Source organism: Pristis pectinata, chromosome 10, assembly GCF_009764475.1.
Source record: "Pristis pectinata isolate sPriPec2 chromosome 10, sPriPec2.1.pri, whole genome shotgun sequence".
NCBI classification, from domain to species: Eukaryota; Metazoa; Chordata; class Chondrichthyes; order Rhinopristiformes; family Pristidae; genus Pristis; species Pristis pectinata.
Window position 1 is genome coordinate 48,749,270 of NC_067414.1, and position 13,884 is coordinate 48,763,153.

Below are 13,884 nucleotides of genomic sequence, written 5' to 3' on the forward strand. Positions count from 1 at the left end.
GGAGATTTCATTGAAACTTACAAAATTCTTACAGGGTTTAATGGGCTGGATGCAGGGAGGATATTTCCTCTGGCTTTGGAGTTTAGAACTGGAGATCATAGTTTCTGAAAAGGGGTCAGCTATTTAGGGTTGAGATGAGGAGAACGTTATTCGTGCAGAGTTTGAATCTTTGGAATTCTCTATCCTGGTGGACTATGGAGGCTCAGTAATTGACTTGCGTTTTGAGTACACTCAATAGATTTCTGGATTTTGTAGGAATCAAGGGATATGGGGATAGTGCAGAATGATGGCATTGAGGTAGAAGATCAGTCATAATCTTTTTGAAAGGCAGAGCAGGCTCGGAGGTTCAAATGGTCTCTTCCTACTTCTGTTATGTTCTTATGTAAAGAATTAGCAGTATTGCTTTTTCTCCAAGGACTTTCTTCATGAATTGTTGGATTCCTTTTTTTCCTTTCAGTGGCTTTTTTTTGTATCCTTAAAATGTTAAACAGGCTCGGGAATACCAGTTCAATCAAGATACCTTCATTATCTCAACATAACTGAATTTAATTAACTATTATTTTTATGCCCGTGTACATTTGTAGATCCAACAATTATACATGCTAAGTTTTGAGCACTCTTCCCTCTTACAATTTTTCATAGTAGTCCACTTCATTGGTGGAGAGTACAATAAAGACTGTGGTTAGTATATGCTAATCACAATTTTTGAACTAATTATTGGAAGAAATTCACAAATTAATTTAAAAATGCCAATTTATACTTCCGACTCCAAATCAGTCTTTTGGATGAGAGATTCAACTGAGGTCCCATCTGCTCCCACAATTGAGCATGAAAGATCCTTCATACAATTTCAGAGATCTGGTTAGATATACCTAATATCTTGACCCAGATCTTTCCCTAAACCAACATCACTAAACCTGATCAGCATATCATTATTACTTTGCTAATTGTGGAAGCTTGCTACGTGGAAATTTGTTGCCTTGTCCTGTGTAATGGCAACATTTCAGAAATTGGCTATAAAACAATTTGAGATTCCTGAGTTCATGAAAGGAGCCATAGAAATAAGAGGAGTCATATACATGCAAGGTCTTTTTTTATTTCACAGAACTGCCTCAGCGCACCTTGGATTTTTCACTTTAGCCCATTTCATTGATGGTGGGGAATATGTTCGTGCATATTGCTATTCTGTACGTTGTTGCCCCACCTTTTCCTTCCCCTCATTTTGCATAACAACAAAAATTGGAGAGAGATTTTCCACTTTTAGATCAGTGCATTGAACAAATGGTTAACTGCACTGACTCTGTCCAGTTAAAATGTATATCACTGTGCAATAGAGATCTGTTTTATCAAACATCAATGACACTGACTCAACTAACTGGACATCCCAGCATGTATGTTGTGTACAGCTCCGACATACTGAACGGAAATTTACATACTGAATAATACAGCATGGCTAGGAATTACTACAATTATCCAAATATCTGTAGTTTGCTTTCTGAGGAGGTAACTCAGGACATCCCTGTAAGATTAAGATGCCCTGTATGTCCTGCTATTTCTAACAAGTATCTCCCTCACAGCATGCAGCAGTTCTAACCATATCCTTCCTACTTCCTCCTAATCTACCATACAACCTATTCTTAATGTAGGCAGTGGTATAGATATGTGGTAGGGTTACAGAAGACATCTGGTGTTCTCTTGCTCTCTTTTTCTTTCTTTATCAGTACGTGTAAATTAATTTGAGGGTTATAGAAGTTCATTTGTGCTTGCTTAAATTTAGCTGTCAATTGTAAAAGAATAATCTCTCCTGTCTTTTTTTGAAAACTTAAATCGAGAATTGGCCAGGTCTTTCAGTGGACAGTGAAATTTTGTGCCAAAAAATGAATAATCCAAAGTGTTGCTTCACTAAACTAACTCAGTTATGCTGACAATCTTTGACCGATATTAAGCCTGATTGGAAGTAGGGCATTACGCAAGTCAAACTTGCCCGATCAGCAATGTACTGACCCTGTGCAAATATCCAGGTTCAATCCAATTTTAATAGTTCAGTCAGAGAAGCTATTTGCAATAATGCCTAAAATAAGGAAACATGGATATTAAATTCAATGTAGAACATCTTGGGACAGAAATGAATTGTTTTTGCGGCCTTGCAAGGATGTGGAATGTACTATTGAAGTTAATTGAAGCAAACACTGCCTACGTTAAGAATAGGTTGTATAGTTGATTAGGAGGTAGTAAGAAGGATATAGTTAGAACTGCTGCATGTATGAATAATGAACAATTGTGAGTGGTCAAACAGTCTGTCGTCAGGTGATCTGTTGTCATAGAGAGGTACAGCATGGAAACAGGCCTTGGGCCCACCGAGTCTGGGCTGACCATAAACCACCCATTTACACTCATCCAAAATTAATCCTATTTTTAATTCTGCCCATGTTTTCATCAGTATCCCTGGGAATTTACCGCTCGTCTATACAATGTGGCCTCCTGCACTGGAGAAACCAAATGCAGGTTGGAAGATCACTTTACATAAGAATCATAAGTATGATCCTGAGCCTTCTGTTGCCTGCTGCTTTTAATGCACACTCCCACTCCTGGGGCCTGAAAAAGGGAGGAAATTGCAGGGGCCCTGACAGATATTTGCATCATCTTTAGCCACAGGTGAGGTAGCGGAAGACTGGAGGGTGACAAATGCCATGCCTTTATTTAAAAAGGGCTGCAAGAACAAGCTGGGGAATTACAGGCTGATGAGCATAAAATCAATGGTGGGAAAGCTACTGGAGGGGATTCTGAGGGACAGGATTGTCTGCATGGACTTTAGCAAGGCCTTTAAGGCCCACATGGTGGGCTAGTCCAGAAGATTAGATCATGTGGGATCCAGGGTGAGCAAGCCAATTGGATACAAAGTTGGCTTGGTGGAAGGAGTCAAAGGTGGTAGTGGAGGGTTTTATTTTTCAGATTGGAGGCCTGTGACTGTGGGGATTGTTGCTGGGTCTGCTGTTGATTTATAGGCCAGGCAGCATCCGTGAAGAAAAGCAGGTGGTCAACATTTTGGCTCAGGACCCTCCCCAGGACCACCCAGTCCTGGGAAAGGTTCCTGATCTGAAACGTTGACTCCTGCTTTTCTCCCCGGATGCTGCCTGGCCTGCTGAGTTCCTCCAGCATCATAGTGTTTTTTGTCTAGATTCCAGCATATGCAGTCCTTTGTTTCTCTACTGTTGATTGTACTCCATCTACCAGACCCTTGCCCACACACTTAACCTATGTATATCTCTGCATCCTCTGCACAATTTGCTTTTCCACTCAATTTAGTGTTATCAGCAAACTTAGATATGCTACACTCAGTCCCCTCTTCCAAATCGTTAATGTATATTGTGAACAGTTGCGGGCTAAGCACAGACCCCTGCGGCACTGCAATTGCCACTGATTGCCAACCAGAGAAACGCCCATTTATCCCAACTCTCTGCCTTCTATTGGATAGCCTATCCTCTATCCATGCCAATACCTTACCCCCCAACTCCAGGCATCCTTACCTTGTGGATAAGTTTTTTTAACGTGGCACCTTATCGAATGTCTTCTGGAAATCCAAGTCTGTAACATCCACCTGTTCTTCTCCATCCACTGTGCTCATTATATTCTCAAAGAACCTGCCCTTCCTGAATCCATGCTGCGTCTGCCTGATGGAACCACTTCAATCCAGATGTCTCGCTATTTCTTCCCTAATGTGAGGTCATCTGTTTTAGAAGGAAAATTAGAAGATCAGATTATTATTTAAATGGTGAAAGATTGCAGTATGCTATTGTGCTGAGGGACTTGGGAGTGCTTGTGCATAAATTGCAAAAGATTGGTTTGCAGGTGCAACAGGTTATCAAGAAGGCAAATGGAATTGTTGGCCTTCATTGCTAGAGGGATCGAATTTAAGAGCAGGGAGGTTATGCTGCAACTGTACAGGGTACTGGTGAGGCCACATCTGGAGTGCTGCATTCAGTTCTGGTCTCCTTACTTGAGGAAGGATATATTGGCTTTGGAAGTGGTGCAGAGGACGTTCACCAGGTTGATTCTGGAGATGAGGGGGTTAGCCCATGAGGAGATATTGAGTTGCCTGGAACTATACTCACTGGAATTCAGAAGAATGAGAGGGGATCTTATAGAAACATATAAAATTATGCAAGGGTTAGATAAGATAGAGGCAGGAAGGTTGTTTACACTGGTAGTTGAGCCTAAAACTAGGGGACATAGCCTCAAGATTCAGGGGAATAGTTTTAGGACAGAGATGAAGAGAAACTGCTTGTCCTAGAGAGTGGTGAATCTGTGGAATTCTCTGCCCAGGGAAGCAGTAGAAACTACCTCATTAAATATATTTAAGACATAGTTAAATAGATTTTTGCATAGTAGGGGAATTAAGTGTTATGGGGAAAAGGCTGGTAGGTGGATCTGAGTCCACGGCCAAATCAGCCATAATCTTATTGAATGGTGGAGCAGACTAGATGTGCCAGATGGCCTACTCCTGCTCCTATTTTTTATGTTCTTATAGGCTAAGGGCATTTGTGATCGTCATTGGTGGAATTAGATTGTTGATGTAGGGATTCCGTTGTGTTGCTGCTGAATACTAATGGAGTAGCTTCTTCATACATATCCCTTTGTTTGAAGTCCTTATTTTCCAAGAAGTACCGATATGATATTGGACTTTCTAAATGGAAATTATTAAGTCACTTTTGGAGCGGATGAGTTTGTTGGGGGGTGGTTGTGGTTGTTCATTGTTGATAATGTAAGAAAATATTGCAGATGGGTGCATTTCTCAAATCTATCTTTCAAGGACATGTGGGACATTGTAATGTATCTGCAGCAAGCATTAAGCTACTATTATAAATGCAGTGTGTTCTTTTCAGTGTGTCTGTTGGTAAATTGCATAGTGAAATTAAATTACTACATTGTATTTCTATAATTGACAGTTAAGAACAGGTGTTGCCATAACCTCCTTTCTCTGTTAATGTGCTGTATAAATGTTCCGATGTATGAAGTATAATTTCCCATTGGAAGTCTATGACATTTTGAGCAAACGTGTCAAAGAAGATTTAGTAGCAACTACGTAGTCGAGTACGTGCTTGAACTCAGACCAACATTGTAGTTTTATCAAGGTTCTGTGGTCTTCTGAACATTGGCAGACAACTTTGATTAATGAGCAACTTCCAATGGGCCGCAATGTTCTCTGATGAAATTTGATTGTACTGGCAATGATTCAGAAGTTTAACTAAATGGTTCAACCAGTGAAACTAAGTTGTGGACATTGTTGTAGAACATGAATTCATTGTTGAATGCGAGCTTGGTGTGGCTGTGCTAAAACTGCAGTAGCTTGTCTGTGTTCATTTGAATTGCAGCTTCGCTACACCTTCAAAATGGGCCTTGGTTATAGCGTTAGAGAGTAAGTGTCATCTTTTTCTCTCGATTAAAATTGACTGTATAAATTTAGGAGTTTAAACAATGTATTCATTTCTATAATTTGAATGCTTGTGTTATTTAATTTTCTATGGATTAGATTCTTTTGTATTGATAAAACTGATAATCACATTGCCATCAGATAACTAGCTATGAAATGCAGCAGCTAAAACACTTTCTATTGCAGTTGACTGACTTTATTGTGTCTTGTAACCTCCATGTACAAATCTCCACTTTTCTGGGTTTTGTTTTAGTGTTGGAATAGAGTCGATGATGAGACTATCGTCTTGTAACAGTTAAAGTGGCTTAGGTGTCAGTTCATTAAGTGTCTGAGACCTCCAGCAAACTGGCAGAATTAATTTTAATTCCAACACTTCACTAAATTTCCATAGCCTTTAGGTGAAGGAACATGCCTTATTAAAAAGCCAGAAATTACCAGATCTGAATTGTTAGCACACTCATTCTACTGATGTGTTTCTATCACATTGTTGAATGCCACAAGGGAAAGAGTATTTGAGCAACCTGGACTGAACCTGGGTCTGTTTTCTCCTTCATGTAATCCGTGATGTACCTTTTCCCTTCTGTAGTCTTTTCAGAATATATTATCTTAAACATAAAGGCAGTTTAAAGATTTGTGTATATGGATAGAAAATGTCACATTATGAGCAAATGGATCCTTAAGTGCTGAAATAGGTGACACACTGGAATACAGGAACATTCACTGAGGAGCTGATAGCTTAGTCTTGGAATGGGTTAATATCCTGCTCCATAAATTTACTTCCAAAATTGAAATTCACCTCCTTTGATTTGCAACAAGATTCATTCAAAGGGATGAAAGTTGCAAGAAGTACTAAAGTAACAACTGACTCTTGAATGCTGTGGCTATTAATGTGTTAACTGAATATAATTGGAAGAGTGACATGGAATGTTGACCTTGGAAAATACTGATTCAGAACCTGGCCAGGGCATTATTTGACCATGGGTTTTTGCATTGCATTAAGAATACAGTGACGTTTTTCCCAATCAAGACTTCATGGTAGTTAAAATGTTGGCTAAATTATTTCAGTGCAGAAAGCCATTTGCAAGTAAAAAAAATACTAAATCATGTTTGAATTTTCAAAGCAAATGGAGTATTGATTAGAAACCAGTCTTTGCTTTTGTGACTTAATTGAACATTTTGAAACAATTCCAACAGTTAGGCTGTGGATTATGTTCCCCAATGGAAAAGTATTTTGTGAGATTTATATTACATACACTGGATTTGAAAGTGTATTTGGATTTGGTGGTGGGTGGAGGGAGGGAGGGCTATTAGGGGTGGAGGGAGGGAGGGCTATTGTTAGGTTGGGAAATAGAGGAATGAGATTATCAGTTAAGTATGTTCTCCCCATGTCTGCGTGGGTTTCCTCTGGGTGCTCCGGTTTCCTCCCACGTTCCAACAGACGTACAGGTTAGGAAGTTGTGGGCATGCTATATTGGCGCTGGAAGCGTGGTGACACTTGCGGGTTGCCCCCAAAACACTATGCAAAAAAAATGTATTTCACTGTGTGTTTCGATGTACATGTGACTAATAAGGATATCTTAAGTAACCCGCATAAGACTCTTCCAGAGGCATGACAGTTACAGGTCTTTCTGCTAGGCAGCATACTTCAGAAGACTAAAGCCTTTTGGAAGAAGAAAAATGGGTTGGGAGGGGGAGAAAGGATAGGATAAATCTTGGGGAGATGGAGGGATGCAAAGGGGATGATGGGTTGTTTGTGTTTAGCTTGTTGGGCATGACACAAACACTCCTATACTCCCTATCTCGCAAACTGCTGTGAAGGTGCTTGTGTCATGGTTTGAACCCTGTTTGCATTAGGTGGATTAAAACTGAGTGACTATTAAATTGCAAAGAAGGTGCCTCATTATTATAATTAAATGAACAATCTACTCTACTTGAGCTGGTTGGCTGTCTGCCCATGTTGAAATGAAAAATACATGGCCTGGGTTTTCTCAGGTTTCTTTAGCATGTTAACCTTTGACATAATTTTGAACAAACGTTCATATTTGTTGACTTATCTTTCACAGATTAATTTGTGCAGTGTCAGGGTATGCATTAGATATTTCTGAACATGTATTTCAAAAGTCTCATCTTTTTCAAGCCTTGGTGTCCAGCTCATTCAGCCATAGAAAGGGCAGCAGCATATTGTAGCTGTAGTTATGATTTCGTTATGATATTTCTGCTATTCAACATAATCTTCAGCTTTGCTGATAGTTCAGTGATGATGTCTGTTCTTATTACTACTTTTCAGATGCCGCATCTTTCGTGATGTGCGTTGCAAGCTGTTCTCATTGCCAGATTTTAATAAAAATTCAGTTACTAGCTGTTGCTAACATTACTTTGCACTCTGCATAAAATACAGTGGCATGCAAAAGTTTGGGCACCCCGGTCAAAATTTCTGTTACTGTGAATAGATAAGCGAGTAAAAGATGACCTGATTTCCAAAAGGCATAAAGTTAAAGATGACACATTTCTTTAATATTTTAAGCAAGATTACTTTTGTATTTCCATCTTTTACAGTTTCAAAATAACAAAAAAGGAAAAAGGAAAAGCAAAAGTTTGGGCACCCTGCATGGTCAGTATTTAGTAACACCCCCTTTGGCAAGTATCACAGCTTGTAAACGCTTTCTGTAGATAGCTAAGAGTCTTTCAATTCTTGTTTGGGGGATTTTCGCCCCTTCTTCCTTGCAAAAGGCTTCTAGTTCTTTAAGATTCTTGGGCCGTCTTGCATGCACTGCTCTTTTGAGGTTTATCCACAGATTTTTGATGATGTTTAGGTCAGGGGACTGTGAGGGCCATGGTAAAACCTTCAGCTTGTGCCTCTTGAGGTAGTCCATTGTGGATTTTGAGGTGTGTTTAGGATCGTTATCCTGTTGTAGAAGCCATCCTCTTTTCATCTTCAGCTTTTTTTACAGATGGTTTGCTGCCAGAATTTGCTGTTATTTAATTGGTAGAGGGAGGAATGAATTCAGTGAAATGTTCCCCGTGCCACTGGCTGCAACACAAGCCCAAAGCATGATCGATCCACCCCTGTGCTTAACAGTTGGAGAGGTCTTCTTTTCATGAAATTCTGCACCTTTTTTCCTCCAAACATACCTTTGCTCATTGTGGCCAAAAAATTCTATTTTAACTTCATCAGGTCTCAGGACTTGTTTCCAAAATGCATCAGGCTTGTTTAGATGTTCCTTTGCAAACTTCTGACGCAGAGTTTTCTGGTGAGGATGCAGGGAAGTTTGACCTGACCTAAACATCATCGAAAATCTATGGATAGACCTCAAAAGAGCAGTGCATGCAAGACGGCCCAAGAATCTCACAGAACTAGAAGCCTTTTGCAAGGAAAAATGGGCGAAAATCCCCCAAACAAGAATTGAAAGACTCTTAGCCGGCTACAGAAAGCGTTTACAAGCTGTGATTCTTGCCAAAGGGGGTGTTACTAAGTACTGACCATGCAGGGTGCCCAAACTTTTGCTTCAGGTCCTTTTCCTTTTTTGTTATTTTGAAACTGTAAAAGATGGAAATAAAGAAAAAGGTAATCTTGCTTAAAATATTAAAGAAATGTGTCATCTTTAACTTTATGCCTTTTGGAAATCAGGTCATCTTTTACTCACTTAGCTACTTATAGTAACAGAAATTTTGACCAGGGTGCCCAAACTTTTGCATGCCACTGTACTTTTCCACATCTCTTGGTAGCTTTTTGCAGACTTTGTTATTTCCTTAAGCTCTTCTGTAGCTGTGCTTTTTGAGTAATGCTATCCATGAAACAAAGGTTGTTAATTTCTTGTCCTTCAACTGTCATAGTCATGAAGTTATTCAAGGCATGTAAATTTAAATCAGCATGTTGAGAGAGGACAATTTAGTCATACTTGGGCAACTGATGTTGCATTATCACATTTATAATGTTGTTATCAAGCTACTTAATAAAATGAAACAAAGTGCTGGATGTACTCAGCAAGTCGGGCAGCATCTGGAGACAGTTAACATTTCAGATCAATAATTTCCATAAAACTTTTGTCCATTAATGTTGTGGCGTTCTCCTAAAAAATTTATCACTTTGGGATTTGTGCTTCATTATCAACCAAAGTACTTTTCGCAACACCTTGCAATGTACAAAAGATCAGCAAAGTGTGCAAAGATGATGTTTAACCATACTATCAAATACCCTGCAATAATAACTAGAGAAAGGAGGGTCTAGAAAATGAAAGGAAAGTAGTAGATGAAGCTATCAGAACACCAAAGCTTGGTTGATTTTTAACTGCCTCAGTTGAGGGCAATTAGGGAATGGACAATAAATACTGGCTCAGCTCGTGACATCCACATCCTATCAATGAATAAAATAAAAATGGAAAAGCAACTGGCTTGGACAATGTCTGTGAAAATAGTAAACAAGATGGTGATGTATGCTATAAAGTATGAGGGGGTAGAGGAAAACTCAGCCAGTACATTAGGCAAAACCCATATTGTAAAAAAAGGGAGTGTACATAGTATCTCAGTTATCATAACAGCTTAGCTTGGGTTCTGCTTAGAATTATTCTAAGTTGGCTGAAGCCACAAACAGGCACTTTACTGCAACTTGGATTCAAATCTAGAGGAAGCGCTGAGGAAGAGATCTGAAACCTCAGTGTTGTCTCTATATCACTCTAAGCAAAAAAAAAAGTGTATTTAACAACACGATTGGGAGTGTGGTGGAAGGGGGTGGGGGGGAGAAGAAAAGTGAAGTTTTCTTTTCCCTAGAAAGGATGAGTTTTCAAAATAGTTGCATTTAAGGTTTGAAAATATGGCGGCTGTGAAATTTGAATTGAGTTAATAATCTGGAATTGAAAACTGGTCATAAGCAATGATGACCTAAAACCCATTTCGCTCACTAAAATCCTTCAGGAAAGGAAGTCTTGGGATGGACGATAATTTCTGGCCTGGCCAATAGCTCTCAGATACCAAAAAATGAATTTTAAAAAAAAGTGTATAAAAGTCTGAGTACAAAAATGTTAAGTCCCATTTTAGTGTGAACTCATTACAACTGCAATTTCAGATTTTCGGAACCATGAATGTTCAGTTTTTTTCTTCATAGTAGTAGCATTTTGGTTTCATTTCCAAGCTGTATGTAAATATAGAACTTAAATATACTAAATCTATTTTTATTCAAGAGTATGACTTTGTGAAGAAGATAAATCTTGCGAAATGTGTAAGCAAGTGTACCTTAATTATGTGTGTGGGGTGGGGGGGGTGGAGTTTCTTCCTGTACTGTACCATGTAATACTTGAGAAATACTTCATTGCTATTGATCTGGATCATGCAGCTTAGTTATTCAGTCCATCCACGTGGAAGGGAGGCAGCAACAAAAGTTGAGAGATTTTTACATGCAGCTTGGAAGGGAAACCAAAATACTGAAATTAGCTATCTAATTTAAGACATGCTGTCTGTATGGTGAACAATTGAATGTGCATGGTACAGGCAACCTGTAACTGCAGTTGTCATAATGAATTCACATTAACATTGAGCTGCACCATGAAATAAAAAAAATACTGGTGGTTTTGTTAACTTTTACTTTATATTCATACATTTATACATGATAGTCAACTATTCATGCTGAAATGTGATGTTTCTATTTCAAAGAAAAAAAATTACTTTAAATGTATTGAATTTTTATTTCCATTGTGTTTAAAAAAAATGGTTTCCAATGCTGCTAATGTTATATTGTCAGAACATTGATGTTTTAAAAGCTCAATTTTTTTCCAGTCTATATTTCCCTCGCTATTTGTTAAATTAAAGTCCTCTTATTTTTGGCAATTGCTTATGAATCCTAACATGTAGTAATGTCTGTTGTGCCATATAATCTATGTAAAATGATGCTTAATTATGCATGTTTTTGGGAGCCCCTACCTTGAGGCTCTGACTGCTTCACAGAATAGATTTAAACGTGCATGTGAGTGTAGCCAGTGATGCAGTTCATGTGCTTCAAAACATTACTGTAATTTTGTTTTCAGTTTCTCAGAAGTTATCTGCTGTTTTTCTGATTGTTAGAATATAACTAAAAAGCATTTAAAAGTCAACAATATACATCTTTATTGTAACCTTCATTAACAGTTTCTCCTTCATCCTACCCCTCCACCCATTTCATTCTGCTATCCAGGGTAGATCACCTGTATGCATTCTTTGTTCAGTGGTCACCTGAAGTATATGGGAAAGATGCTAAAGACCAGGGTTTTGTGGTGGTGGAAAAGGATGAATTGGAAGTGATTGACAATTTCTTCAGTGACCCAGTTCCTAAAAGTTGGGAGGTAAGTTATGTCAGATAATTTTAACACTTGTGCATCTAAGTCTTGGAAATTTTCTTTGTTAAGGTACAATATATGCATCTGGAAATCTGAGCAAATCTAAAGGAATCATGGTTATACCCAGGTTATGTGCTATGAAATAATTTCAAATCATAAAACAAACGAGCATTAGAAATGGGAGCAGGAGAACATCTGAGCCTTAGACTTTGCTCAACCATTCATTAAGATCAAGACTGATCTTGTAGCTCAGATGCCCATATTCTCCTTGTTCCCTCAATACCCAGAAATCTGTTGATATCTGTTTTGAATGAACACAATATCTCAGCTTTCACACTCTTTTGGGGTAGAGAATTCCAAAGGCTCACCAGTCTCTGAGTGAAGAAATTTCTCCTCATTTCAGTTCTCCATGGCCTACTATTCATTCTGAAGCTGTGATCCCTGGTCCTGTATTTCCAAGAGAGGGGAAATATCCTCCCTGCATCTAGCCTGTCCAGCCCTTGAGTAATTTTGTATGTTTTGCTGAGATCTCCTCTCATTTTTCAACACTCTGAGAACACAATCCTAGTCTACTCAATCTCTTCTCAAATGGCAAATCTGCCATCCATGGAACCAGTCTTGCAAATCTTTGCTATGCTCCCTCTGTGGCATTTGCATCCTTTCTTGGGTAAGGAGACCAAAGCTGTACCCAGTACTCCCAGGTGTGGTCTCATTAAGGCACTGTACAATTGCTTTAAGATTTATTTATTCCTGTATTCAAATTCTCTTTTAATAAAGGCTAGCCTATCATTTTATCAATTGTGTGCTTCACCTACGTGCTAACCTTTAATGACTTGGTGTAAGTCGTACTCTGAAGTTAATGACAGCAGTCTCCAGCTTTTCATTTGCATTTCAATGTAGTTAAAATGCCAGTTACGGAAAAAAGAGAGGAGATGGAACATCCCTTGAGCAAATAAGTGCATGTCTGTGAAACTGGTTTTGGTGAACAGAACGTGACGAATAGAATTTCCACATCAGAAGAAATGTTAACACTATATAGTATATAATAAAATATCCCTCTTGAAGTACAGTTCTGTTGACCAAATTGGACAAATCACATAATGATCAAGACATAGTTTTCCTTTTCTTTTGCTAGATCTTAGGAGTAAGTAATATCATAAATTCCCTTGTGGGTATATACTCTCGTGCAACGGCAGTTTCCGTTTAGTGGCAAGTTTTATTTTGAGTAGAAATGTAGGTCAAATATTTTGGGCGAAACAACATTCAGCAGTTTTTAAAAAAAAATGTTGAATGGGCAATCTCATAAGATGAAGTAAAATGGAATAAACTAAATTAGCAGTTAATATAAAAATGTAAGTGCACTTGATAGGAAGAGAATAAGAGTTTGATGAGAGGTAAGCAGAGCCTGGAGGGCATCCAAAAAGTGTGTGTTTTTGAAGTGTCTGTTATGTTTAGCAGCTTCAACCCTGCTAAGTCTCTGCCCTTTATTGGATGCAATTTCTAATACCGTGTAGCTCTCTGGAGCAACTTGTTGAAATTTCTCATTCAACTGTCACTACCATTTTAATTGAATAATGTATTTATTCACAAAATGTTGTTTTTAAAAAGTATTGGTTTATTATCACATGTTGGAATCTTGAATTAGAGGCAAATGGTATAACTTTTTTTAAAAAAAAGACTTTAATAAGATGTTTGAAATTCAGGAAAGTGAAATCATATGTAATGAATAATCTAAGATGGTCAAAAAGTGGAGAGGAGGGAGAGTAGTGTATGCAATATTTTGAATTAGAGTTGATTTGATAATCTGGAGAAGAAAATGCAAATTAAATCTATCTTGAATTAACAAGTAGGGTGATTTTGTATGATGTATCCATCTTTCCATCTAATGTTCAAATGAGTACAAGAAACTAGGAGCAGGAGTAGGCCACCGCACCTTTTCAAATCTACCTTGCAATTCAGTATGATCATGGTTAATCTATGCTGGCTTCAACTCCTGTTCTGTTCCATTTCCCCATAGTCTTAAATATCTATCTATCTCCACCTTAAAGTGAAATGGTTCTTTTTTAATTGCAATTCAAATTAAACAGTTTTATACACTTGTAGATTTAGATTTTATGAAGAAATAAAGCAAAATGCAAAAAATACAGA

The 13,884-nt window shown here is 38.2% G+C and overlaps 1 protein-coding gene across 9 annotated transcripts in view; it reads left to right on the forward strand.

Moving 5' to 3' along the window:
- Positions 1 to 13,884, forward strand: part of LOC127575281 (nuclear receptor coactivator 7-like) — an 81,971-nt gene that overhangs the window by 53,799 nt on the left and 14,288 nt on the right. For 8 of the 9 annotated variants that reach the window (XM_052025040.1, XM_052025035.1, XM_052025038.1 and 5 more), the window contains one exon: positions 11,595 to 11,742. In XM_052025040.1, coding sequence (XP_051881000.1) covers positions 11,595 to 11,742 — 148 coding nt within the window. Of the gene's footprint in view, positions 1 to 5,257; positions 5,417 to 11,594; positions 11,743 to 13,884 lie in introns of those variants that run through there. The other variant, XM_052025044.1, reaches the window with a different exon arrangement.